General features: G+C 40.6%; 1 protein-coding gene across 4 annotated transcripts in view; it reads right to left on the bottom strand.

The window, feature by feature from the left end:
• LOC308401272 (syntaxin-1A-like) overlaps positions 1-25,072 on the bottom strand; it is an 83,108-nt gene that overhangs the window by 20,779 nt on the left and 37,257 nt on the right. For all 4 annotated transcript variants that reach the window (XR_013972503.1, XM_080889421.1, XM_080889420.1 and 1 more), the window contains exon 4: positions 2,025-2,099. Coding sequence is in view for 3 of the 4 variants with exons in the window: in XM_080889421.1 (XP_080745547.1) it covers positions 2,025-2,099 (75 nt within the window). In the remaining variant the exon portion in view is untranslated. The remainder of the gene's footprint in view (positions 1-2,024; positions 2,100-25,072) is intronic.

The following is a 25,072-nucleotide window of genomic DNA, read 5'->3' as shown; positions in this document are numbered from 1 at the left end:
ACCTTAATTTATATTTTATTCCTTCCTAGTTAAATTTACCCTTTTTAATTTTTCATATTTATTTCCTATCTTATTCATAGCCTTTTCCTTTTTTGTTCTCTTTAGGTCACGAGCAGTTGTCCAAGCATTTCACTACATATCGTACTGTGTATGACTGTGTACGTGACAAATAAAATTTGAATTTGAATTTGATTTAAATTACTTGCTTTCAGGATCTCTGAAAAACGTGTACGATCGGTCTTGATCGATTCAGCCACTGGGGATGCTTCCTTTTTGCCAATTAACTACAACTGTGTATTATTTGGAAAACCCAGACAGGCTAGAGGAGTTGCTTTATTTATTTAACACAATAACCTCTGTTATTGCCAACAAAGGTTATGTTACAAAGTATTGAGTTGTATTTTTGTTATTGACCAAATACTTATTTTCCACCCTGATTTACGAATAAATTCTTTACAAATCCTACCATGTGGATTCATGGATTTTTTTTTCACATTCTGTCTCTCACAGTTGAAGTGTACCTCTGGTGCAAATTACTGACCTCTGTCATCATTTTAGGTGGGGGAACTTGCACAATCGGTGGCTGACTAAATACTTTTTTGCCCCACTGTATATAGTGTTCACTCAGCTTCTTGCTGATGGTATTTTAGCCCATTCCAGCCTTATGCAGGTCTACAATCTTGTACCTGATGTCCTTTGACAGCTATTTGATGTTGCCCATGGTGGTGAAGAGGTCAGGACAGGTGTGCTTTATGCACATAATGAGTTGATTCACTGATTCTGATTTGTATGCTACATCTATGCTAGCCTGAGTTCTCGCAAGGTAGGAGGGGATCAAATACTTATTTCACTGAACAGCATGGAAATCAATTTCTAACTTTTATGTGTTGTTTTTTCTGTGTTTTTGGTCAATATTCTGTCTCTCTCCAATAAAATGAAACTATCATAAAAATTAGAGACTGCTAATTCCAGCGAGCAAACTGAGCAAGGGGTTCAAATAATTATTTCTCCTACTATATATAAAAAGTAACTGCTGTTGCTCCCTCTTCAGGATCTATCATAGGGTGCACTCTGAGGTCACTCAGTGAAACACACAGAAAGCAGCAACACAAAGGTATCCTGTGGCATCAAATGACGTGAACTGGAGTGACACAGTGGACTGTGATGCAAGGCCTGGTCTGCCTGACAGCACTTTGTCAAGCGTGTGCCTCCCGATACATATATGTATGCTTATCTTTGTGTCTCCAGGCTGTAGGCATGCCAGATGAAGGATAAGGCAATCATCTTCTAGTTCTGTGCACCGAAGTATATATTTATCTTCCTTTAATACAGAGTATACCGTTTCTTTACTGAATCTATGAGTGTAAACCAAGTCGTCTGTCAGCTGCCAAATGCTATACAGTTCACTGTCTCATTATGTCTCACTTGTTACCATCTCGCCGATCCTAAGAAAGTACCAGGACCACGAGATAAACCACTGTGCACACATATAATAAACAGCGCAAGAAAATTATTTTACATGGTCATTAACCAGTTAATTGGTCTCTAATGTATGAAATTAAGATATTCAGTTTGCTAACACATTGAAAATGCTTGTCAGAATCTCTCTAGTCCCATGTTGGCAGTCCAAAGCCTTCATTTTTCAGTTTACAGTGATGTAAGTCAAGGAAAAGCTGCAAAATCTGAGAAACTGCAACCTTAAAATATTTCAGACTTTTTGCTTTAAAAAAAAGAGATAGAAATTAAACATTTTACTCCTGGTAGTTTCATTCACAGTTATTAGAAAATTCCTCACATCCTTGTAGACAATAAAACAATTTTGAGCATTTATTACATAAAAATACTGTCATACTCAAAAATGCAATAATTTTTGGATGCCAATCAGAGTTTTGGGAACCAACTGGTCACTAATTCTCAGAACAAGGCACATTTAAATAAATTAAACAAATGCAAAAAAGTTGAAGCAGCATAGAAAATAATAGTAGCGGCTCTGGCAGGCGAAAAGAGAAAGAAAGTATACCCACTCTTTAACTTGGAGCGTACTTTGTTGGCCAACTTCTTGATGTCTGCCATAAGATCCTCAAGTTCAGCTTTAGTTTCTGAGAGGAGATGAGACAAAAAGGAGAGGATGTGTTAGTGGATTACATACTAACTCAGCCAAGCACATAAACCACTGGGAAATACGATTTCACAGGCACCGACTCCATACTGACACACAGGAAGTGTCGCTCCCAACAGAGACAAACATTCATCACTTTCAGTCCACAGCAGCACAATTCATCCTTCTTTAACCTTCCTGCCTTCTTGGGACCTTTTTGTGCCACTGCTATGTGTTAAATGGCTGCCATTTCCACTGTGTTCAGTGGAATATAACCAAACTTGCCACAGGATAGTTTTTACCTGTCAATGTTAATATTCCAGTGTGAATTCCTTAAATCAGCCTAAAATGGCTGAGCAGCAGAAATCCCCACACCCATCACCCTGGGGACCATTTTCTGCCCATTGACTTCCATTATAAACGCTATTTTTCAACCCCAAATTATCATCATATGATTTTATTTTTTCTTCTTTTCTTGGATGTCAATGAAGACTCAGGGCCTTGAAGTTTTAATTTTTAAATTGCAAAAAAAATGCAAAAAAAATAATGGCAGGTCAAAATGTATGTTGGTGCCAATCTTTGGTCCATCTAAAGGCCTACTTATAACGACAATCACATATTTCTTCAACTGGTTTTTTGTGGAAATATTTAGTTTCGTTTTTTGGTGCTTATAACACAGGGCGCTCATGTAATAACACTGGGATTTGAAGGGTTAAAACAACGAAAATATAATTAAAACTTTACATGAATATTTCAGGGAGAAGTAGTTTTACAAGGTTGGCTAATTTAAAGTGGAATAAAATATGGATATATGGTCTTTTTATGGCGTGGCTGAGAATGGTCCCTAGGGTGATGGGTGTGAGTTTTTTAAAGGATGGCAGGAGGGTTAATGCTTCTTTTCTATAGGGAGTAACTACATCCTCCCTTTTCTCTTGCAGTCTTTCGTCTTCTTTCCAGGTTTACACTGTTAAATATTCACATTTATATTATAGAGACAAAGATACAGATCAATGAGTGTGGAGCCGGTGCAGAGCCAAAGAGTGGCAGGACCACTACAAGCTAAAGAATGGCCACACAAATAGTGGTGGAGACCCTAAGGGGCTTGCACATGTTAACTGCAATAGGTACCGTTTCTTTTTTCTTCTTCCTACAGAGTACTGCCATGAAGAAAAATCAAGGCATTAGTTTGTGTGCCAAAGTAAGTAATGATCTTACCTGGTCCTACAAAGTTTCCTACTTTGACCTGTTACGTTCCCCTGGGGGGGGTCTAGGCGGTGAGGGGGAAGTAACAAAAGTGACCGGGTCAGAAAAAGGAGTCAAGGAGGCGAAACAGTTTAAATAAAACAGTTTTATTGAAGTCAGTCAACTAAAAGAGACAGACAAGCCGTTATCACCATAAAACACCAACAAAACACAAACAAAACTCAGGCGTTGGTCAAATAAAGCAAAAAGTCAAAAGGAAAGCGCAGCTCACTAGCTGGACAACACACTACACAGCTCACTAGCTGGACAACACACTACACAGCTCACTAGCTGGACAACACACTACACAGCTCACTAGCTGGACAACACACTACACAGCTCACTAGCTGTACCCACACAAAATGGCACTCTGGCCCAGAGCTCACCCTGCTCTGGGCTTAAATACCCTTAATTGCTGATGGGAGTCAGCTGTACAGGAGGGAAAGGTGGCACCTCAGGCAGGAGGTAGTGGGACACGCCCACACAGGCACCCTCAGGAGAGAGAGAGGCCCTGCTAGGGCCGTAACACCCCCTCCCATAAATGCAAACCCATGGTTTGTCAAATTACCATAACCAAAAATGAGTCCATAACCGTTTCATGACAAATTTTGCAGGCTTTCCACCTACCAAACCCCATAACAACGGTTAGGCATTTCCTGCGGAAACTGCCAATCCCATCTCAGTGGGTTCACAACATTGCCAGAGAGTGGCCCCAGACCCTCGAAACAGTGTCCCATGGGATAGCCAGGGCTTCGAACCATCACGTGTGGAGAACCCAGCAGGCAGCTAGCAGGCTTCACTGAAACACAGACATGACTGTTAGCAAGGGGTGCAGGTCTGAATGGTGGTTTTAAACATGAACCGGAGAAAGGGTCAACCAGCGGCAGCTCAGGGTTAGTTGGCCTCGTACACTGATTACGGGGTGCTACTGAGCAACTGTGCTCCAGGTTTAGCCTTTTAGTAGGCCTGGCAGGCTTGTCAGTTTGAGAGCCACGACTGACTTTACTCAAAACAGGCCCCTTTCGTGTTGAGTGGGCTTTCTGTTTGAGTGCCAGTCTGACACAATTGGCAACCACATGGCCAGGCTTGTGACAGAAAAAACACAGTTTGGGCCTAGGTCTTAACACCATAACTGCATTTTCCATCTTAGCTGGCCCACTTTTACCTGTCCAGGCTGCGCTATAGTGCAGAGAGATATCCTGTCCTACCGCACTTGCTGTATGAGTCAGCTTAAACTCATCTGCCAGGGTGGCAGCTTGCTGTAGAGTTGTAACCCTCTGTTCACTTAAATAAAGGGCCACAGACTTAGGAACAGAGTTTTTAAAATCCTCCACCAGCATAAGCTCACGTATGGACCCCACATCATTAACCTGGCTTGCCGCACACCACCTATCAAAGAGCCTCGCCTTCTCCCTGGCGAAGTCAAGATAGGACTGTCCCTGCACCAACTCCAACCCTCGAAAATGCTGCCTATAGGCCTCAGGTACCAGTTCATAGGCTTTGAGGACGGCACTTTTGATCTTTCCATAAACCAGGCCGTCCTGCCTAGACAGACCAGAACACGCTTCTTGAGCCTTACCTGTCAACCGACACAGCAACATCACCCCCCACACATCTTGAGGCCACTGCAGTGCAGTTGCCAGGCGTTCGAACACACTGAAAAAGCTGTGAACACTGGATTCACAGAAGTCTGGAACCAGGTGAATGTTATTGCTCACAAACGAGCCTCTAGACACCTGTACACTAGCAGCTGTGTCAACCATTTTGGGGATGGTGAAGGGTTAGAAACACACCACCTAATTAGGACCACTGCCACACCCGTCTGCCAACTCACGCAGACTACCCAATAATTAACCGATTAATGGAAAACTACACAACTTACTTTAACTGACCAACTTACCTCTTGCAGTATACACTAAACAAACACAACTTACCCAGTTCCTAAGCACAACAAACTTTACCTACCTATCTTCTGGAGCGTGCTGGGCTCGAGGTAACTTGAAAGGCAGAACTTCAGCGACCGGGCCCTGAATTGCCTACCCCCAACAGGGAACTAATCCCCGCCCAGGATTACTCCGAAAATAAAAAAGGCAAAACAACAAAAGAGTGCCCGAAGGAAGAACTTAAAACAAAGCTCAGCTGGACACTCACCTAACTAAACTGGGAAGTTGTGAATCTCTAAAAAGGTGACAAAGTGAGATAATCAAAAAAAACCCAAATCCAACACAGAACTCCCTTTTCAACGATCCCGGACGAGCCCCCACTTGTTACGTTCCCCTGGGGGGGGGTCTAGGCGGTGAGGGGGAAGTAACAAAAGTGACCGGGTCGGAAAAAGGAGTCAAGGAGGCGAAACAGTTTAAATAAAACAGTTTTATTGAAGTAAGTCAACTAAAAGAGACAGACAAGCCGTTATCACCATAAAACACCAACAAAACACAAACAAAACTCAGGCGTTGGTCAAATAAAGCAAAAAGTCAAAAGGAAAGCGCAGCTCACTAGCTGGACAACACACTACACAGCTCACTAGCTGGACAACACACTACACAGCTCACTAGCTGTACCCACACAAAATGGCACTCTGGCCCAGAGCTCACCCTGCTCTGGGCTTAAATACCCTTAATTGCTGATGGGAGTCAGCTGTACAGGAGGGAAAGGTGGCACCTCAGGCAGGAGGTAGTGGGACACGCCCACACAGGCACCCTCAGGAGAGAGAGAGGCCCTGCTAGGGCCGTAACAGACCCCTGGTGAGGACAAAGATGTGATCGTAGCAATAAATCAAATCACGATGGATGAAAAATCTGGCCTACAACAAGATGAATTTAGTATATTTTAGTATATACTGTATAAATTTGATATAGATGATGGAGTTACTAATACATTTAAAATCTCTGCCGGCAGTTTGTACTGATCGTTTAATACGCAGAAAATGTTCAAATGGAGAAAACAGTGGGTACTAGAACTGGAACAACTGGTGTAGCTTTGATCAACGATGAAGACTTGAAACATTTGCTAGTTTCAGGTCAAATCAGTATAATATGTTATAGGAAACAGGGAAAAAGGTAAAATTTCTCTTGTCACACCTTCCCAATGCTGGCTAGTCATTAGATTGCCTTGGCAACAGGTATAACCTACTGTCTTTACTGTGCTACTCTAAATTTTCTGAACCCGCAACAGTAGCCTAAGTGTATGATAATCAGACACATTTTTACATTCAAATGTTTACAAGAGGGACCAAAGATGGCATCATTTGCTGAAGAGAGTGAGGGTCTTGGAACAGAGCACTCATGAGGATTCACAGAAAGGGAAGGTCAGCACTAAGTGGAGAGCATAAAGTGTTAAACATGCCCATCCATGGGCATGTTTAACACTTTATTTTGTGAGCACAAAGGAAGTTTTTCTCCTCAGTGAAACCTTCAAAAGTCAGCAGCAGTGAAGGGCCCACTCAAGTGCTTTCCATGTTCAGGTTATCACAAATGTGAAAAAGGCACTGGAAATACATTTATTTTCTGTAGCAGTCAAATTTGTGGCTTTTTCCATGTAAAAGGGCCACTGAAGCATTAACCATTGCCTGTTTAAAGGCTGAATACATCCATTTACACTGAAGAGAATTCATCTTTTTTCATATATGGATCTACATTTTCTTATAAATGTGCAGAAGTGCATTTTCATAATTTTTTCCATGTGCATTCATCACCAACACAACCTCAATTAACCTCAATTTATTTAGGGCATGCTATTTCGTTGTTACAGTGAAATAATTGCATGGCCTCATATTAGAAAGTACGTTGTTAATCATTTGCTTTATGACAACGACAGCAGTGGAGGAAGTAGCAGGGAGATAATAACATTTACAGTGCTGTGAAAAAGTATTCGCTTCCTTCCTGGCTTCTTAGTTTTATGCATATTTATCACACTTAAATGTGTCAGATCATCAAACAGATGCTAAAATTTAGGAAAACATAACCTGAATAAATACAAAGTGCAGCTTTGAAAGCATTATTTCATTTATTAAAGGACAAAAAAGCTCTTCGATCTTACTTGACCCTGTGTGAAAAAGCACTTCCCTCCTAAACCAGATAAGAACTCCAATCAAGATCTGTGATAATTGTGAGTTTGTCACATCACTGTGTAGGAATTGTTGCCCAATGTTCTTTGGAGATTTTTTTTTGAATTGCCGCCTCTGTGATGCCAAAAACAACCTGACCCATCAGGGCATGGACAGAACACCTCTGGTTTCATCTGGAAATACAAATCATTTGAGTCCTGCAAGTTGTTGTGCAGGATCTCTGCTGATGCTACTTGTTCTATTAACCTTCCCTAAAACGCTCAATAGGTCTGAGAACTTGACAGTTTGGAGGCCAAGTCAACAGCATCTTGGTATTTTGTATTTCTTTGTATTTCTTAGTTTTTGAAGTATAGCAGGATGAAATGTGACAATGAAAACTGCCATTTCCATAAGTTTGGTACACATCCAAGCTTTATTGTGTTTACACAGGTGCATCCACTTACAGGTATCCACAGGAGCTGTTGCAAATTCCACTTAAATCTTCTTACAACTGCCCTAATGCAAATTAGTGTTAGCTTAAAAATGCTGTTTAAGGGTTAAAGTAAAGTGCTACCCATTGCTTCAATTTTCACTACGGAGGGGAGAAAAAAAAAAAAGTCAGAGAAAATGGAAAAGCTTTCACACATATTCCCTCTCTCTATCACACACACACACACACACACACACACACACTACCCTGGAGCATTAACTGCCATTTTTAGCACATTGCAAGGGGGTGAGAAACTCATTTATCATCTTAATGCCATAAAAGAACCAAATCTCCATATGTTAACAAGCTGTAGGAGGCCAGCATGAATAAAAGATTCTTCTAAAAAGTTATTCCGGTCAACCTATTCAATCAAAACAAACCGCCTGCAGTAGTTCTTTCTAATGAGTTTGTTTCTGCGTAGTTCCCTCCTTTTTAAAGCTGAATAAATCACAACGATAAATAACGGCCAGTTTTAGCCCCACTAAACTAAAATTCGTGCTAAACATCTGAACCCAATTAGAGACACAGCCTCAGTGGATAATTTGATTACACAGTACGAGGAATACTTCAATCACTGCTACATGTTCAATTACTGAAATATAATATTTGCACATATCTCTGATGGGAAAGAAACTGAGAAATGTGAAATCATCATCATCTCTTCCTCTGAAGCTACAATACAGATCCATATTATATGAATGCTCCTCATGGCAGTCTGGGATATAATTTTAATGATTACGGACAGTCAGAAAAGCCCACATGGATGGCAAACTGAACTCTGAAAGGAGAATGTTATATTTGGATTTTAGTGACACTGAATAATACCATTCATACCATACCATTTCATCTAAATCCTAATCAGGAGCTCATTCAAACAAACCCTCACTGATGCGATAATGCAAAAGATGGTAAACCATTTATAGACTGATCAGCAAAGCACTACAAGACTTTAATCTGCTTAACAGATGCATTTCCATATCAGCAGACATCAGCCTGTGGTACGTACAGCTCAGTGAGACAAAGCTGTGGACACACAGAGTGCTGGCTGATAGGTGTCATTTCACATACAGCATTTTTGTTTTGTTTGTTTTTAAACAGCAAAGTGGAACATTTTCATTACACGGACAGCAAACACACTGATCACCCTAAAGTCTAGCTTCAAACACATCAAGAATAAATCTGAATCTATTTTTTTTTTACCAATAAATTAAAAAAGAAAAAGAAAAGCCAACAATAAATTTATTGTATCACCAAAGACTTCCTTAAAGCTCAAGCCTGAAAAGCCTTTTCATGATGTGTATCACTGATCCAGACGCACATCCTTGCAGGAGATTGTGTTTAAGAAATGCCAGAAAATACCTGTTTCAGTAAACGAAATGAAACAAAAAAAAATTTAGGATATATTCAAGCGTCTTTTTGAAATGTGATGCACAAACACTGGGCAAAAATCCAATTAATAGCAACTGAAAGATGTAGAACGAGAACCTCGGGAATAGAACCGTGAGCACAGGATCATTTTCCAGATAAAAAAAAACAAAACAAAAAAAACTCATAATGGAAAGACTCACTCTCTTGAGTTTACAAAAAGTAGATGTGGAAGAAAAGAAGGGGGTTTAAAATTGTTCTTTTAAGAGGACTATGCATATAAAGTGAGATCATGTATTCTGTCCCTTCATTTACATTTGTAAGTCTCTATTTCATAAAAGAAATTAAAGGTGGGAAAAAACACAAAATTAATGTAAGTCTACCATATCAACACTCTCCAGCTACAATAAATAATAACCTACCAATGTTTTTAAGAAAAGAAAAAGAAAGCACAAGTTAGAGTACCAAGAAATAGCTACTCCACTCAGGAAATGAGCAATTGGGAACTAGATCCTTGGTATGTGTTTGAATAAGCCCATATCGCTTGCAATTAATTTTGCTGCCTGTGGCAACAGCAAATACTGAGTTTGTCAGGGTCAAACACTAAGGTGGTGGGCTGAGAGCTTCAAGGCAAAATAACAGTGTATGTGCTATGTATGCATGTGGACATGTGCACACTTCTTCATAAGGCTGACTAGTTTCAGTTGTGTAGGACTGAACAGATCACCGATACATGACATCAGGCAGCTGCGGGCTAACCTTCTGTGTCATCCCTCATTTTAAATGTCAATATAGCAAGTCTCACTATTGACAACAGCTATATGTTGTGAATATATGTGTAAATAAAAAAAATAACAAATGAAACCAAAACAGACTTTACATAGATTCTCACAGATATGTGAGGAAGAAAAGGCATGAGAAACTCTGCTTCAGTATCTGGTGCAGCCAACTTGTGCCGCAGTAGCTGCTTATCAGTCCTGCACATCAATGTGGAAGAATTTTAACCCATTCGGATCAGAATGGTCAGAAATTTGATCAGAACACATTCATCTTTGAGATGGTTGGTTTCCACACATGAACTGCTCACTTCAGGACATTTAACAACATTTCTGCTGGCTTAAGGTCAGGACTTTGACTTGGTTGTTCTAAAACACCATTGTTATTTTTCTTTGGTAATACAACTGATGTGCTGAGGGTTACTGTCTTGCTGCAAAGCCTGCTGGTAAGATTCAGTTCACAGACATCATCCTTAGAATAGCTATAATATTTCAAAATGTCTTGCTCCATCAATCATGGGCAGCTATTCTTGCACAGTTGTGGCAAAATAAACCCAAACCATGATAATACTATGACAATGGCAGTTTTCATGCTAGAGTGCGGTCTTTGTTCCTTTTCTCCAAACATAAAGTTTCATATTAATTTCATCGGTTCATAAAACATTGTTCAAACAACTTTATGGATTCTTCCTGCGATCTTAAGCAAACTGCAAGATGAGCTTCTTGCAGTCTTCACATACACACCAGTTTCTTTTGATCGTTGACTCATGAACATTAATCAATGTGCGAAGGTCTTTCGTCATTTTGGAGTCTTGAACTTCAATCTGTCTGACTGTGGATGGGTGAAATCTAAAGTCTTTAGAGACAGATTTGTAACATTTTCCAGTCTGATTAGCATTCATGACTGATTAGCATGAATTCCTCTTACTCTTACTTTCTAAAATGTGTTGGGATTTTGATTGTTCTTGAAATAAAAACATTGTGCTCATTCATAAATGATTACAACTTGAAATAAACCTGTAGGCCCGAGTAACAGGTTGTGATGTGATGTTTGTGAGCGGTTGGTTGAGGTTGTTGGTAGTCACTAGGTAAAACTGTTTGCAAGGAGATACATGGCACACTGAGCCTAAAATCTCTCTGCGATTGCTTTGGCCACTAGCAGATTGCTGCAGTCGCTTGTAGTTTGCATGGAAGACACTGAATTGCCTGCAAACCCGCTAACTATTCACAGGGGATTTTTTTCACGTTTGAAAAAGGGAACAACAAATCAGAGAATGTCTGCCTTCAAAAGTCGCACCTTTTCAAGCGCGTGATAGTGATAGAATCGTTTTTACTTCAATCGTCTCTGTTTGAGGGCTTAATTTAAAAAAAACTTTCATCATTCATATGTAAAAAAGTATAATATTGTAAATTCATTGTTTAATTGGGTTCTATGAGTTTTAGAACTAGTAATAAAATCTGCTGATGTCATATTTATGCAGACCATCCATCCATTCGCTTCCACTTATCCTTTTCAGGGTTGTGGGGGGCGCTGGAGCCTATCCCAGCTGTCATAGGGCGAGAGACAGGTTGCCAGTCTGTCGCAGGGCTAACACACAGGGACAGACAACCATTCTCGCTCACATTCACTCCCGCATGCACACCTATGTCCAATTTGGATTAACCAATTAACCTATCCCCACTAACTGCATGTCTTTGGACGGCGGGAGGAAGCCAGAGTACCCATGCAAACACGGGGTGAACATGCAAACTCCACACAGAAAGACCCCGATGGTGGAATTGAACTCAGGACCTTAGCAACAGTGCTAACCACCGAGCCACCAGGCTGGCTATTTATGCAGACAAACAGCAAATCTCAAACTCAGAGAACAGGACAGTTGTGTAGGACTGAATAGAAAATGATGCCTTCTTCTCCTTGGTGTGTGTTTCTCTTGCTAATTAAGCCACACACAACTACTTCTGCAGAGTTTGTGATAAGACAAACTCAGGGAGAAATAAAATATATATGTAAATTTGTGGACGCATTTCACAAACCAGCAAAAACAGACTGGCTGTATAAAGACCAGGAGCAGGAAAAAGAGCAGATGCAAAGGACGCACACAGTATGTTGGATGATTTGGTCAATGGGAGGACAATGCAAAGCTTTGATTAACAAGCAGATGAAGAAGCAGATGAAAATATGGACATAGCTTCTGGGATGGCAAAAGTAAGGGAATGCATCAGATTGTTAACTCTGTATTCTTTCCAATGGGCACCAGCAAAAATGTCAACCTGTAAATTTTGGTTGTATGACAGTCTATAAGAAAAGCTCTCACTGCTCATGTGATCTATGACCTCCAGTTACTCAATCATAAGTTTCAATTATTACAGTGTGATGCGTAGTTTGGATTTTATGCTCTCTATTAAAGCCAAAAAAGGGTGACAAGGGCGGGAACGCTTTACCGTGCACCTAATAAGTGACTGACAAGTTGCAGTTTCTCAGTTTTCTGATCAAACATCAAAATGGGAAGACGCTAAGTTTCTTTTACTTGCAGTCTGATTGTCAGATACAAAAGAGCCTGCAAATGATTTCGTTTAAATGATGGCACAGATCTTCCCAACTTCAATAATCAATCTGAATCAAAAGTTAAACATCACAGATTGCAAGAAATTTGTTATTATACCCATTTATCTTCAATAAAATGAAGAGCCTTTTAATTTGTGGATTCTCCCCCCACTGCAGTTAAGGTTCATCGTTGTGCCCACTTATTCATGTGTTTGCACTACTTCAGAAACTCAGAGGGGTGTGAGGTTATTAACAAGCGTGTCTCTCGGTTCTGTGTAACCATAGCAACCTCCGGTCACCTGTTCGATGAGGTCAGCTACCAGTATTACAGAGAAAATACCATAAAAACTGAGCTTTGTTTGAGGCTGTGTGTGATGTGTTTGTGTGTGTGCATCCTGTGCGTGCGCTAAGGAGTTAGATTAGATTTCCCGCTTGTGGTTACCAAACAGAGGAGGCCAAGCTGCTGAATCAAGTGTCTATTCAGCCTCATTACTGACTGTGTGAAAAGAGGAAGAGTACAGGAGCTGATGAATAAGCAGAGGGAGAGGGAAGCAAATTAGAGGGCAAAACTGAGGAGTCAATTGAGCTGTGGCATCACACTCCATCCCTCTTCCAGACGCTCTCAAATGAAATCTTCAGGTCATGCTTGTTGCCATCATTAAGACTGTGTTGCTATGGCGATGTCTGCAGTCAGTCCTCTCGCCAGCTTCAGATTGTTTCAAAGTGACAGAGGGAAGGAGAGCGAGAGAGATGCTACAAGGCACGGAGAAATGTAGAAGCTCGGAGAAGAACTGTGTGATCACATATCAAATACACGCAGGAAACACAGGAATGAATTTGTTTTGAAGGGTAATAAAATTAGCTTTTTGCAGGATTTACACTCACGTTACTCTGGTTACTCCAGCTATAATCAATTTATTCACCGCAGAGCAGTCTTATGATTTTAAGTTTTGTTGCAGTTTTTTGTTTCACATTTTGTCGTTTGTACATCTAGTACCCTGTGTTTCATCATCTTTATCTGCCGTTGTTTGTTTATGCATCTCTTTTTTATGTCTGTGTTATAGTAACATCCTGTTTAATTTGGTAACAACTTTTTGTGCATCTTTTACTTCTCGTCTTTACCTTTTAGCCATCTGTGTAATTTCCCACCCAGATCTATTAGGTTTCCCTTGGATCTGGGTTCCCACTTCATTCATCTGCTTTTATAATTTTTCAGGTTTTGTTAAAAATCACAGTAACCATCTTTCCTTCGAATAGTTCCTTTAAGCGTCCCATGATGTTGTTGGCTATTTTACTAATTATTGACGCAAAGCAGAAACAAAACAGATCAGACAGGCGTGCTCAGTTAACTCTTCCCAATTTCAGTCTAGGTATTAAAGTATGTAGTCATTTACAACTTACAACACACTGTTACAACACACACTAAGACACACATATGATTAAATTGGTTAAATAAACAAACCGTTTCTCCCATGTGTAAACGCTGCAGATCTCCACTCCCACTCGCAAAAATAATGAATTAATTTAAAAAGACAAAAAAAAAAAACACAAGGACACACACACACACACACACACACACACACACACACACCAGGCAAGTCAATGACCTTTTTCACAGTGGACTGACAATCACAGAGATTGATGACTTAACAACCAGAACGGTGGAGATTTGAAATGCTCATTTTATCAAATCTGTTACAGGAGTATTTAGTAATATCTTAATAATAACTGTTCCTGACCAAGACATCACGTGACATATAAAACAGCGGAGCAGAACACCATTGAGCTCATCAAGTTAGGGTGGAAATGCATAAAACAAGGCTAATGCAGTAATGCAGTGCTCCGGGCAATTTGCTGTGTCTTCCCCTCTTTCCCTGCTTCCTCAACTGTTCCTATCATAATAAAAGGTGCAAAAACCCAATAATGATAAACATTCAAAAACAGTGAAGAAAAGTGGATTAGAAAGAAAAAAGCAAAATGTAAACGTTTATGCCACACTTGCAATATTTTGCCATGCACAGACAACATCAGTATTGATTTCTTCAGCTGTTGGAAATAAAAAAAAAAATGTAATATCACTGTAGAAATAATTCCAAAAACTTTTCCTTTAACTTTAAGCTATCAGTGTGAGGCTGTTCCTGATTATCAGATTGATGATATCTCAATTAAAGCTTTGAATCAAAAAGCAAACCTCCTGCAGTGAGCATGTTCTTATCATCATATCACTTTCCTCAAAGGTGATCATTAAATCGTATCATGTGAACTGAGAAAAAGATCCCAGAATCCTTTCCAACGTTAAGCTTCTAGCCTACATGAACTATTACAGCAGGAGTGTTTAACCCTTCATCAAAACACAATCCGAGGTTGCTTTTCACATAACATGGGTAACATGACACTGACAAGATACCAAGCTGCTTCTGTTTCCTCCTCTCTGATGCAAGGCAAGGCAAGGCAAGGCAAGTTTATTTGTATAGCACAATTCAACAACAAGGTGATTCAAAGGGTCAATTGGTGCCATTCCAATCTCTAACTTGCAGCTATTTATCTTCTTCTTCATCTCTCTCTCTCTCTCTCTCAGCTCCCTCTGTAAATATATTACCAGTCCTTTGTGCGTTTGCTCCGCTTATTGATCGTCTAGAGTCCAGATGCCTGATGTTTCAGAGAGACAGTGTGAGCTCATCCCTCAAATATTACTGACATTTGCCTTACTCCAGAAATGCTGTCCTAACATGGATAATGGCAAACGGAAAGCACAGTTACAATTTAACCACTAAAGTACTATGCATACAAGAAGTGTTTAAAAATAGAGCTCCTTCCTTCCTTTCCTGGGTTAGATTTGAAATCTCTGAGTACGGACTTATTTCTTTCCTGTAACTTTCTGTGTTACAGGAAAGAAATAATATTGTGTTTGGAGGAAAGAGAAAATGGCAACTACACTCTTCATCCTGTTATTTTTTTATTTTATTTGGTACTTTACAATTTACGGCACTTCTCATGTGTAAATGAGTGAACACCATCAATAGCTGCCTGGAGAGCTCGTCATAAAAATGATTCTGAATGATACTGGGCCTGCCCCCTGCATCGCTACGACAGACGACTTTTCTTTTTTCCTTCCAGCACGGTCATTCATAACAACTATAACGCATTTGATTTTCAATACAGTCAGACAGCACGTCAAAGAGAATATGGGTCCTTCTATAAAGCTGTTGGGGACTAATGCTGTGTACTTGAAAAGGTTGCAAGAAATCAGATAAATGCACCTTTATGACTTGAGAAGCTCTACAGCCAACTCCTCATCTTAGCTTTGGTTGGACTGGTTCCTACTTGTTCTTACAAGTAGCATCTAATGTAGCTGCTGCTAGCAGCAGACCAAGCAGGGTCTTTTTTAGTCAGGTGCCTATACGGAGAAGCCAAATGCCTTCGTTCAAAAGTTTTATGGTCAGACGAGACAAAGACTGAGCCATTTGGTTATAACGAGGTATGTTTAGAGCATGGTGGTGGTAGCATCATACACTGTTCTGTTTTGTTTCCAGTGGTACTGGTATATTGAGGATAAATTAATAAAGGAGGAGGACTACCCCAAATTCTCAATGTTTGACCACTTTCTAAGCAGAGTGGTCAAACATTGAGTCAGAATTATGCCAGAAGTTTTTTTTAATTTCTTCTAAAAGCATCTGATGAAGTTGCAACTTGCTAAGGTCATTAAACATGTTTGCTGTACATTCATTCCACACTGGAAAAAGAACAGTTCAAAGAAATCATTAAAAGCCCAAAGATTACTATTCATTCATTCATTCCTTCCTTCATTCATTCATTCATGTCCACAATAAGTGGGTAGTGGTGCAATGGATCACGGTTGATCCGTAATCAAACCAATCCCACTCCACGGTTCGGTACGCACGTGACCCGAAGATTCAAAAAAGAAGAAAAAGGTCTGCGTATGGTGTGCGTGGTCAGTCTGTCAAGCGATAGCTAAGTGGAGGAGCAGAGGAGTTTGCGGTATCTAAGCAGCCCTTTGCCGCCCAATCCGACCGGGCTAAAGCTATTACAAAAGCTATTGGGGTGTTTAGCTGCAGATGGGAGGTCGTATTCAGTTGTGCAAAACAAGGGGTTTAAACTAGTCAACGCGTTAGTTGACACATTGACGCCGTGCAGCCCCACGCACGGGGCGATCCATGGTAACTAGTTAACGGAGATTTGCCGCGTAATGCAGTTATGGCATTAACGTCATTAGATTTATGCTGACAGCACTAGTTTAAACTATGATGAGGGTGCTTGAGCCACGCTATGAGATCCCGTCGCGCGTCCACTTCAGTGACAAGATCGCTCCCAGCATGTATGAGCAGGAAAAGTTTAAAGCTATGGCTGATCTGTCCCACCATCTTCTGTTGCCCTAACTACAAATGGGTGGACCTCCAGGGCAACGGAAAGCTACGTGACCGTGACCTCTCATTATATCACAGCATAGTGGTAGATAGAAAGCCCTGTACTGCCCTATATTGCACCTTAATTTGTTTTTATATAATTGCGTGGAATAAGTCTTGAGCTGAATGTTTTTTAATAGGTAAAAAAATACTTAAATAAGTAAACGGCGAGTAAAATTTTTGTCTTCTTCTTTTTTTCCCCCTGCTGATCCGAAAATTTATCCGATCCGTGACGAAAAAAACAAAACATCATCAGATCTGAACCATGAGACTTTTGATCCGTTGCACCACTATAAGTGGGTGTACACTTGTGATCACAACCGTAAATCAGCTTATGATGCTATAACACTAATCCTGAAAATCTAAAATATTCAATCTCAGAACTCAGTTTAAATGAATATGTCCTACACTCTGTGCTGCAAGAAAACACTGGTCATGTTATCTCTTTGGTTACCGCTCACTGTAGAGCACATAACCTCATTATGTCTCTGCTAACAAACCATTTCCTTCTCTCCAAGAGCCTCCCTTTGCCCTGCAACATCTTCCAAGATGATACGTCAGGGTTATAAAGAATTAATATGGTAATGATATGGTCACTTTGAAACTAATGCAGATCAGACCACTAACCCTGCACGGCATCGCTGATCTGGCTCTACAGTCGAGGACAGAAGGCACTCAGACTGATTTATCCCTGTGTGAATACGTTATCTTACCACCTTTGACCTCCATTGTCTCTTAATGTGTCCCTATTCTTGGTTGCGATAGTCCGCATTACAATAACCTCACTTTCATAGAGATCTTATTATTCAACAGTAAAAAGCCATGTCTTTGGAGGCTATAGCACCACATTATCTCAGCTCAGACATAATGAGGGAGATGTAAGAGAAAAGGAAACAGAGTGAAAAAAGAGAGAAACACAAAGAAAAAGACAGCTGAGGGAGAACAAAGAGAATACAGAAAGCTGGGGGAACTTACACAACACTTTCAAATTCTGGTTGAGGGTGGAGGAGCCTTGGCAAACAGCACTCCGAGGGTGGGAGCAGACCAAAAACTGACTAACTAGAAATAGTAACACTCACAGGCTGCAATTAAAACAAGCATCTCCAGTGCTGTGAGTTGAGGACTTTTAAGATTCAGGGGAAGGATGCTCTTTACAAATTGGAGGCTGAGATGTCAGAGGGTGCAAACGCATAAGTGGCTGGAAAAACAGACTCAGAAATGTTGTCAAATAACCTCTCAAGTATCAGTGTTAAAGGGCAGATTCTCTGCATCCAAGTGCAGATAAGCGTCTACTGCTTTATTGTGTTTCTGAGGTGCATATAACAACTGTACCACTCGTCCTTACTGTTATATTGTAGGGATAACATTCCCAGCACATCACAAAATATGTATAAAAAAAATGCCAATGTGAACACTGACAGAATAGACCGAGTCCCTCTGTTTACATAAATTTCAGCTAATGAGTTTGAGTCTGGCGTTATGATTCATGCAAAACTCTCCAGCCAGGAGATGTAAGAGAAAACAAACATTTAAAGGCCCTTCGCTGGTGTTCTGCTAGCTTTGCATCAGTTTTAACATCACTTTGCTATCTGTGATAAAATATTCACCACCGCTTTTGCATGGTCAATAATGAACCTCGATGCTAAGAGTTGTTTACTAGTGGAGCACCACTTCAAGGTCTTACACCAGGCTGTCTGTCTTAAATGGTTTTAATGGACAGATGAGGAAGGCATGTTAAGTGCACTAGGATCAATCATTCTTCAGGCCTGGCACACAGTCGCTGCTCAGGATTCCTCCCAGAGTCCAAACACTTTGTGGCTTCCTGTGTCATCTAAGTATGGCTTGAATATATTCTCCCTGTGGTGAATGGCGTGGTTGGGATGGTCTTCAACTTTCCCAACTAGGTGTGTTCAGTGGTCATCCATAATGTGCTCCATTTTTGCAACAGGATAGCACATACAGATAATGGAAGGATTGGTAATCTTGAGATTTACTTCTATTCCCAACAACCCAGACACCTGAAAAGCCAAGTGCTAAAAAAAACCCAGCCTGAAATTGTTTTGTTTTTTTTTCCTTTTTGAGCTCTGTGTCTAACAGCTGGTTAGTGCAGCTTTCTGAACTCTTAAAAACTGAGCAGATCAGCTACTTTCCTTCTTGTCTTTTCAAATACAAGTGGATGCAATTAAAATGGGTGCTAGTAGTGAAGTACAGTAAGGAGAGAGGCATGGATAATCCAATCCATGCCTCAGTTTAAAAATCAGCAATTAAACCATTCAGATAATGAGAAGGAAACATTAGCACTGATTTAGGGTGTAAAATCCTTTGCATTTATGATGAATCACTGCTGCTAATTGCTACATGAATAAAATCCATCATTTATGTCCAAGATGCTGAACAGTAAGCACTGGCCATCCTCTCCAAAGCTATACATACTTGACATGTAATGAATAAAAGGTTAAAAAGAAAATGCTGAGGGATTTTCCCAGCATGTCAAAGTCAATTTTACGACTGTTTTTGTAACCGTCTTTGTTTAACGGATCGGGTTGTGACTGGTAGTTTCAGGATCTGCTAGTTGGGTCTCCAACTAGCCAGGACTTTCCCTGGACCAAGCATCTCCCTTCAATTTGACTGACTTTCTGAGTATTATTTAATAAAATCACTCAGTTAATTTAATGCTGCTGTTTGGACGACCTTTTTTTTAAAATGGCTTGACCAAGCCATGAAAACAGTAACAATGAACTGCACGTAGCCTACGATGGAAAACAATGTCGAGCTGCAAAAACTGGTCTTATATTTGACAAGTTTCAATTCAATTGATGTTTAAACTAAATGGGTAAATACTTTTATTAAAGCAGCATACATGCAGCTTGTCACACAGCATAAAGAGGCACGAGAAATTAGAAGGAAAGCAAGCAAACACATCCATGTGCCAAAGCACAGTAGAATCAAGCTCTGCTCAGCATCAGCCGAGCTAAACACCTTCTGTAAACATGAACTGTAATCTATTATCAGCTCGTGAACACACTTTAACATTCAGCAGCAGTGAAGCGAGCAGCAGACCATATGAATGGTGGCTTTCAGTTTCCACAGCGGGCGGTAATGCGTTACTAGAAAACACACAATCTCTGAAAGCTACTGATTATCATCCATAACAACCACAATGTCTCAGTGTCACAAACCCTAATGTGGATTAAAAAGGTGCTTTAAAAACACCTGAATACTCCCAACTGAAAATAACTGCATGCCTCACTGTATCCTAGAAATTTCACACTCTCCCGGGACTAACAGAGTGTGGAGGACGTGGATGCAACTGTGTAGGAAAAGTAATGAACGCTGACCTTTTGTTATATATTCTGCCTCACTGATCAAAAAATGAGAAGCTGTGCCCAACAGCCAGTGCGACAAGCTAAAACAAATAATGCAATCATTTAATTGTGAATGGAAAAATCAATAATGTTTCTAAATTTAAATTTGCAGCTTCTCTTCCTGCATTAGAGGAATGCACTCATGAGAACATATGGGCTTAATACACATTATGACACAGATGATTACAGAATCCATCATCATTTGTGAAACTTCTATTCTACGCAGCTGCAGAAAACCGTCCACACAAACACATAATTAACTACAAACAAAAAAGCACACAAACAGCATATGGCAATTCCCCTGAGGTAATTTTCTGTGCTTCATTCAGAGGGGTGGATAAACTGAGATATGGGATAATGTGTAATGCAGGGGCGAAAGTAACACCGCAAAGAGGCTACATGCATGACAATATGTGTGTGCGTATGAATGTAGGATCTACGCCTGTGGAGTTCTTGAGGAAACATCTCGGGCAGTGAAAGTTTGCAGCAAGCAGAAGGGGAAGAAGAGGAGGGATTCGGGGTTGTGAAGCTGGCCAAGCGCGCAGCTCCTGGGGAGATGTGAAATGTTTTTGAAGCCATGGTGGAAGCACAAATAGATTAATAGATCTCTATTAAAACAAACAAAAGTAAATAATCTTACATATTATATAGTACTTCATCAGTAGCAGCAGACTGGATAAAAAAAAAAAAAAAAATATGGCAGTGTTTTTCCTCTCTCTCTCTTTCAATATAACACACAACCCACTACTCCCATTTAAATGCTTAGGCCGCTTTATTAGGTACACCTTGCCCTTACTTTTACTTTCAGAAATGCCTTAATTCTTCAAAGCAGATTAAATGAGCTGCTGGAAACAGTGATCAGAGATTTTGCTCCATGTTGACATAAGAGCATCACATAGTTCCTGCAGATTTTTTTTTTGGCTGCACACCCATGATGTGATTCTCTCCCAAAGCTGCACTATTGGATTCGGATCTGGTGACTGTGGAGGCCATCTGAGTGCAGCGCAGTGAAGTCATTATCATGTCCAAGAAACCAATTTTAGATTGTTTAACCTTTGCGACATGGTGTGTTATTCTGTTGGAAGCAGTGATCAGATGATGGGTTCACTGTGGTCACCAAGTGATGGACATGGTAGCAGCAATGATCGGACACTAGTAGAGTTTAAACACTGCTCAACTGGTACTAAAGACAATATCCCCACACCTTTACACCACTACAGGGCCAGAACCGTTGACATAGGGCACAATGGATTTATGCTTTCATGCTGTTTAAATTCTAATCCAACCATCTGAATGTTGCTGGAGAACCTGAGACACAAAAGACCAGGCAACATTTTTCCATTTTTGATGAGCCCGTGCAAATTGTTGCCTCAATTTCCTGTTTTTAGGTGTCACTAGTGGCACCCAGTGTATTCTTCTGATACTGTAGCCCATCTGCCTCAAGATTTGACATCTTCTGCATTCAGAGATGTTTTCCTGCATGCCTGGGTTGTAACAGGTGGTTATTTGAGTTACTGCTACCTTTCTGTCAGCTTGAAACACTCTGGCCATTCTCCTCTGACATCAACAAGATATTTTCACACAGAACTGCCGCTCACTGGATATTTTCTCTGTAAACACCCGTTTTTATGTGGGGGGAAAAGCAACAGAAGTTAAGAGTCAAGATTCTTGGATGAGTAGCAAAATACTTGTGCTAGAAGAGGATAAGAAAAGGACAGACTCGCCTATTATGCATCAGCAAGGAGGTAAAGTTTGATTTGATGGGAGGAACCTTCAGAAGCAGAACTGATTCATCTTACCACGGGGGAGGAAAAAAAAAAATCAGTGAATATCAGCAAGACTTTCCATTTTCGATACAGCAGTGAATGAGCGTAGGTCTTGCATGCATTAGATTTCACAATGAAATGCCACTGTGCAATTACTTTTGATGACACACTCCAGCAGAAGCAGGGAAATGTCAAAATCACAATTAGAACCACAGCAGCCAAAACAAAAAAAATGATGTTTTCACACAGGCACGCACAACCACACTCACACACATATACACATGCAGACCTTATAATGCACAGATAAACGATGAAATTGGAAAAAACAATTGTGTTCCCACCAGGATGAATTGAATCTCTTTTTTGAGATTAGTTTCTCATTAGGTCAACGTTTCAGTTTTACTAAGACTGTGGCTTCTGATCATGAAATAGCAAAACAAATCCATTTCACATCATAAGATTAGCATCTATTATCATGGAAATGTTATTAGTTATTTTAGTGCTAATCATTTAGGGATCCCACCAGCTATTATATGAAGACTTAGCCAGGGACAATGTCCAAAACTCTGAGCCAGCAGATATCCACGCCAGCACATCATGTTTAACGTGACAGGCATTTTTATGAATGCAGATTAATTTAAAAAGCTGCTCCAACACTAAACTGTTGTCAGAAGGTGGTTTTGAAATTGAATTTCATAAATGTTTTCCTTCCTTTGTGGAGAATTTTTATCCAGTGCCTGTTTAAAGAGATTAAGTGCTCCTTCTTCTATCAGCTGTTCCCTTTAGGGGTGGCCACAGTGGATCATCTGCCCACATCTCACCCTATGCAAAGCATCCACATTTGCCACAGCAACCTTCCTTCACTATATGCATGAACCTCTGTGGTCTTCCTCTTTTTTCTCACGCCTAGCAGATCAGTCTTCAACATCCTACTTATCATACTACTTATTAAATTTAGTCATGCCTCAGGTCCCAGAAACAGATAATGTAAGGAAATGTAACAAGAAACACTGATGTAGGGAAATTACTGCTAAACCAAAGCAGTAATATGTAATATGTAAATATATGCACAAAAACACACAGGGTATAAAAATCCTACTCAGCAAACGAATGAGCGTCCTGAATGTACGTTCCAGGTTATTTCAGTCGCCGTCAGTGGTCACAGTGCAACGGGTAGAAAGTACAGAACATAACGACCTACCTGTAATGAACAACCCTGACATTTACATCAATCGTTGATTGATGTACGGTTCTTTAGCATTTATCACAAAGGCGCACACACGGCTCTGATTTCATTCACAGTCATTTCAGTCAGGAAATGACCTGCAGGAGAATTTGTATCATAAATGCAACACCTTTCCTCATTGCTGCTCCGCTCAGTGCGTCCATCTGCACGCTCAGGATAGATAAAGGGCCCATCTGATGCCTGCCGCTGCAAGCACATAGATATATTTGCAGGCGGGAGGGGAGGCAGGGAATAAGTGAGGAGGAAAGGAACATTATTAGTAGGAGGTGTCACTAGCATGAGTAACATCCCCCTTGTGTGAACAAGGGTCAAGATCAATGCCCTGATATAAAATGAGAGAAGAAGAGGTGATGAGAGATTGTGGAGCAAAAAGACAGCAGGAACGATGGATTGAGTATCCAGCACAGACTGAACAAAAGCAATGTAAAGAGGGGCACAAATGGGCAAAGAGACAGCAGAGAAACTGGGAAGTATGAAATATGGTTAACAGCAGCTGAAAAGGAAAATGTAGCAGTAAAGAGTGATGGAGACAGAAAGCAGAAAAACTGAGAAAAATGGAGAAACGGGAAGGTAAGAGATTTCACCGTGAGGGTATAAATGCCCCAAAAGCAGAGAGAGGACGGATTGGTGGAGCGCTTTGAAACATTTTCAAGGTCCTCTGACTTCTACTGAAGTCTCCAGTCTGCACACAGCCTTTCTTGCTCTTTCTGACAAATTTTTCTTTATTTCCTCAATTTCTTTTAAACGACACAGTCATTTTTCTTCTCTTTGTTCAGCGGATTCTGCGACGATTATCCTGCTTTTGGCTGCCGTCGTACATTAGACGGCAAACTGTGACTTTTGGCTTTCTTCTCTTTCTCCTTTCCATTAAAAGCTTCTCTGACTCATTACTGAATCACTGCAGTATTAAACATTGATGTTATCATTAAACAGTGATAGGTGAAAACAAGGGGTCAGTCGTAGTAACCTCGGCTGAATGAATCAAGAAATCAAGTCATGGCGAATCACTCTTTCTGGAAATAAGGGAGCAACAAATCGATGGGTAAAGAAAGAAATTAAAACCAACACAACATTTAGTGATTTGTTAAGGTTGTTTTTAAGCCTTCAAAGCTAGATTGAGATCTGAGGATGGTTTTGCACAAGCGGTCTCTACCTAGCCCTGTGGTCGGGCGTATCGTGTGTCTCTGGACTGGTATATTCTCCATTTCTTTTGATGGTTATTTCCCCATTAATGTTAGTTTACATCAGTGTGGTTGGTACTGCACATGGCCTTATCCTTTTACTTTGTTGTAGGCCCCTTTTTTAAATCATTAAACTTGCTCTAGTGGTGGCATCTCTTATTTTATGATTTTGGGCGGTAGGTAACAAATGGTAAATGGTAAATGGCCTGTATTTATATAGCGCTTTACTAGTCCCTAAGGACCCCAAAGCGCTTTACATATCCAGTCATCCACCCATTCACGCACACATTCACACACTGGTGATGGCAAGCTACATTGTAGCCACAGCCACCCTGGGGCGCACTGACACGAGGCGAGGCTGCCGGACACTGGCGCCACCGGGCCCTCTGACCACCACCAGTAGGCAACGGGTGAAGTGTCTTGCCCAAGGACACAACGACCAAGACTGTCCAAGCCGGGGCTCGAACCGGCAACCTTCCGATTACAAAGTGAACTCCCAACTCTTGAGCCACGATCGCCCCAAGTTTAA

The sequence above is a fragment of the Rhamphochromis sp. 'chilingali' genome (assembly GCF_963969265.1).
Source record: "Rhamphochromis sp. 'chilingali' genome assembly, chromosome: 8".
NCBI classification, from domain to species: domain Eukaryota; kingdom Metazoa; phylum Chordata; class Actinopteri; order Cichliformes; family Cichlidae; genus Rhamphochromis; species Rhamphochromis sp. 'chilingali'.
The sequence above is the reverse complement of the archived record's forward strand: the minus strand, read 5'-3'. Positions and strand labels throughout refer to the sequence as shown.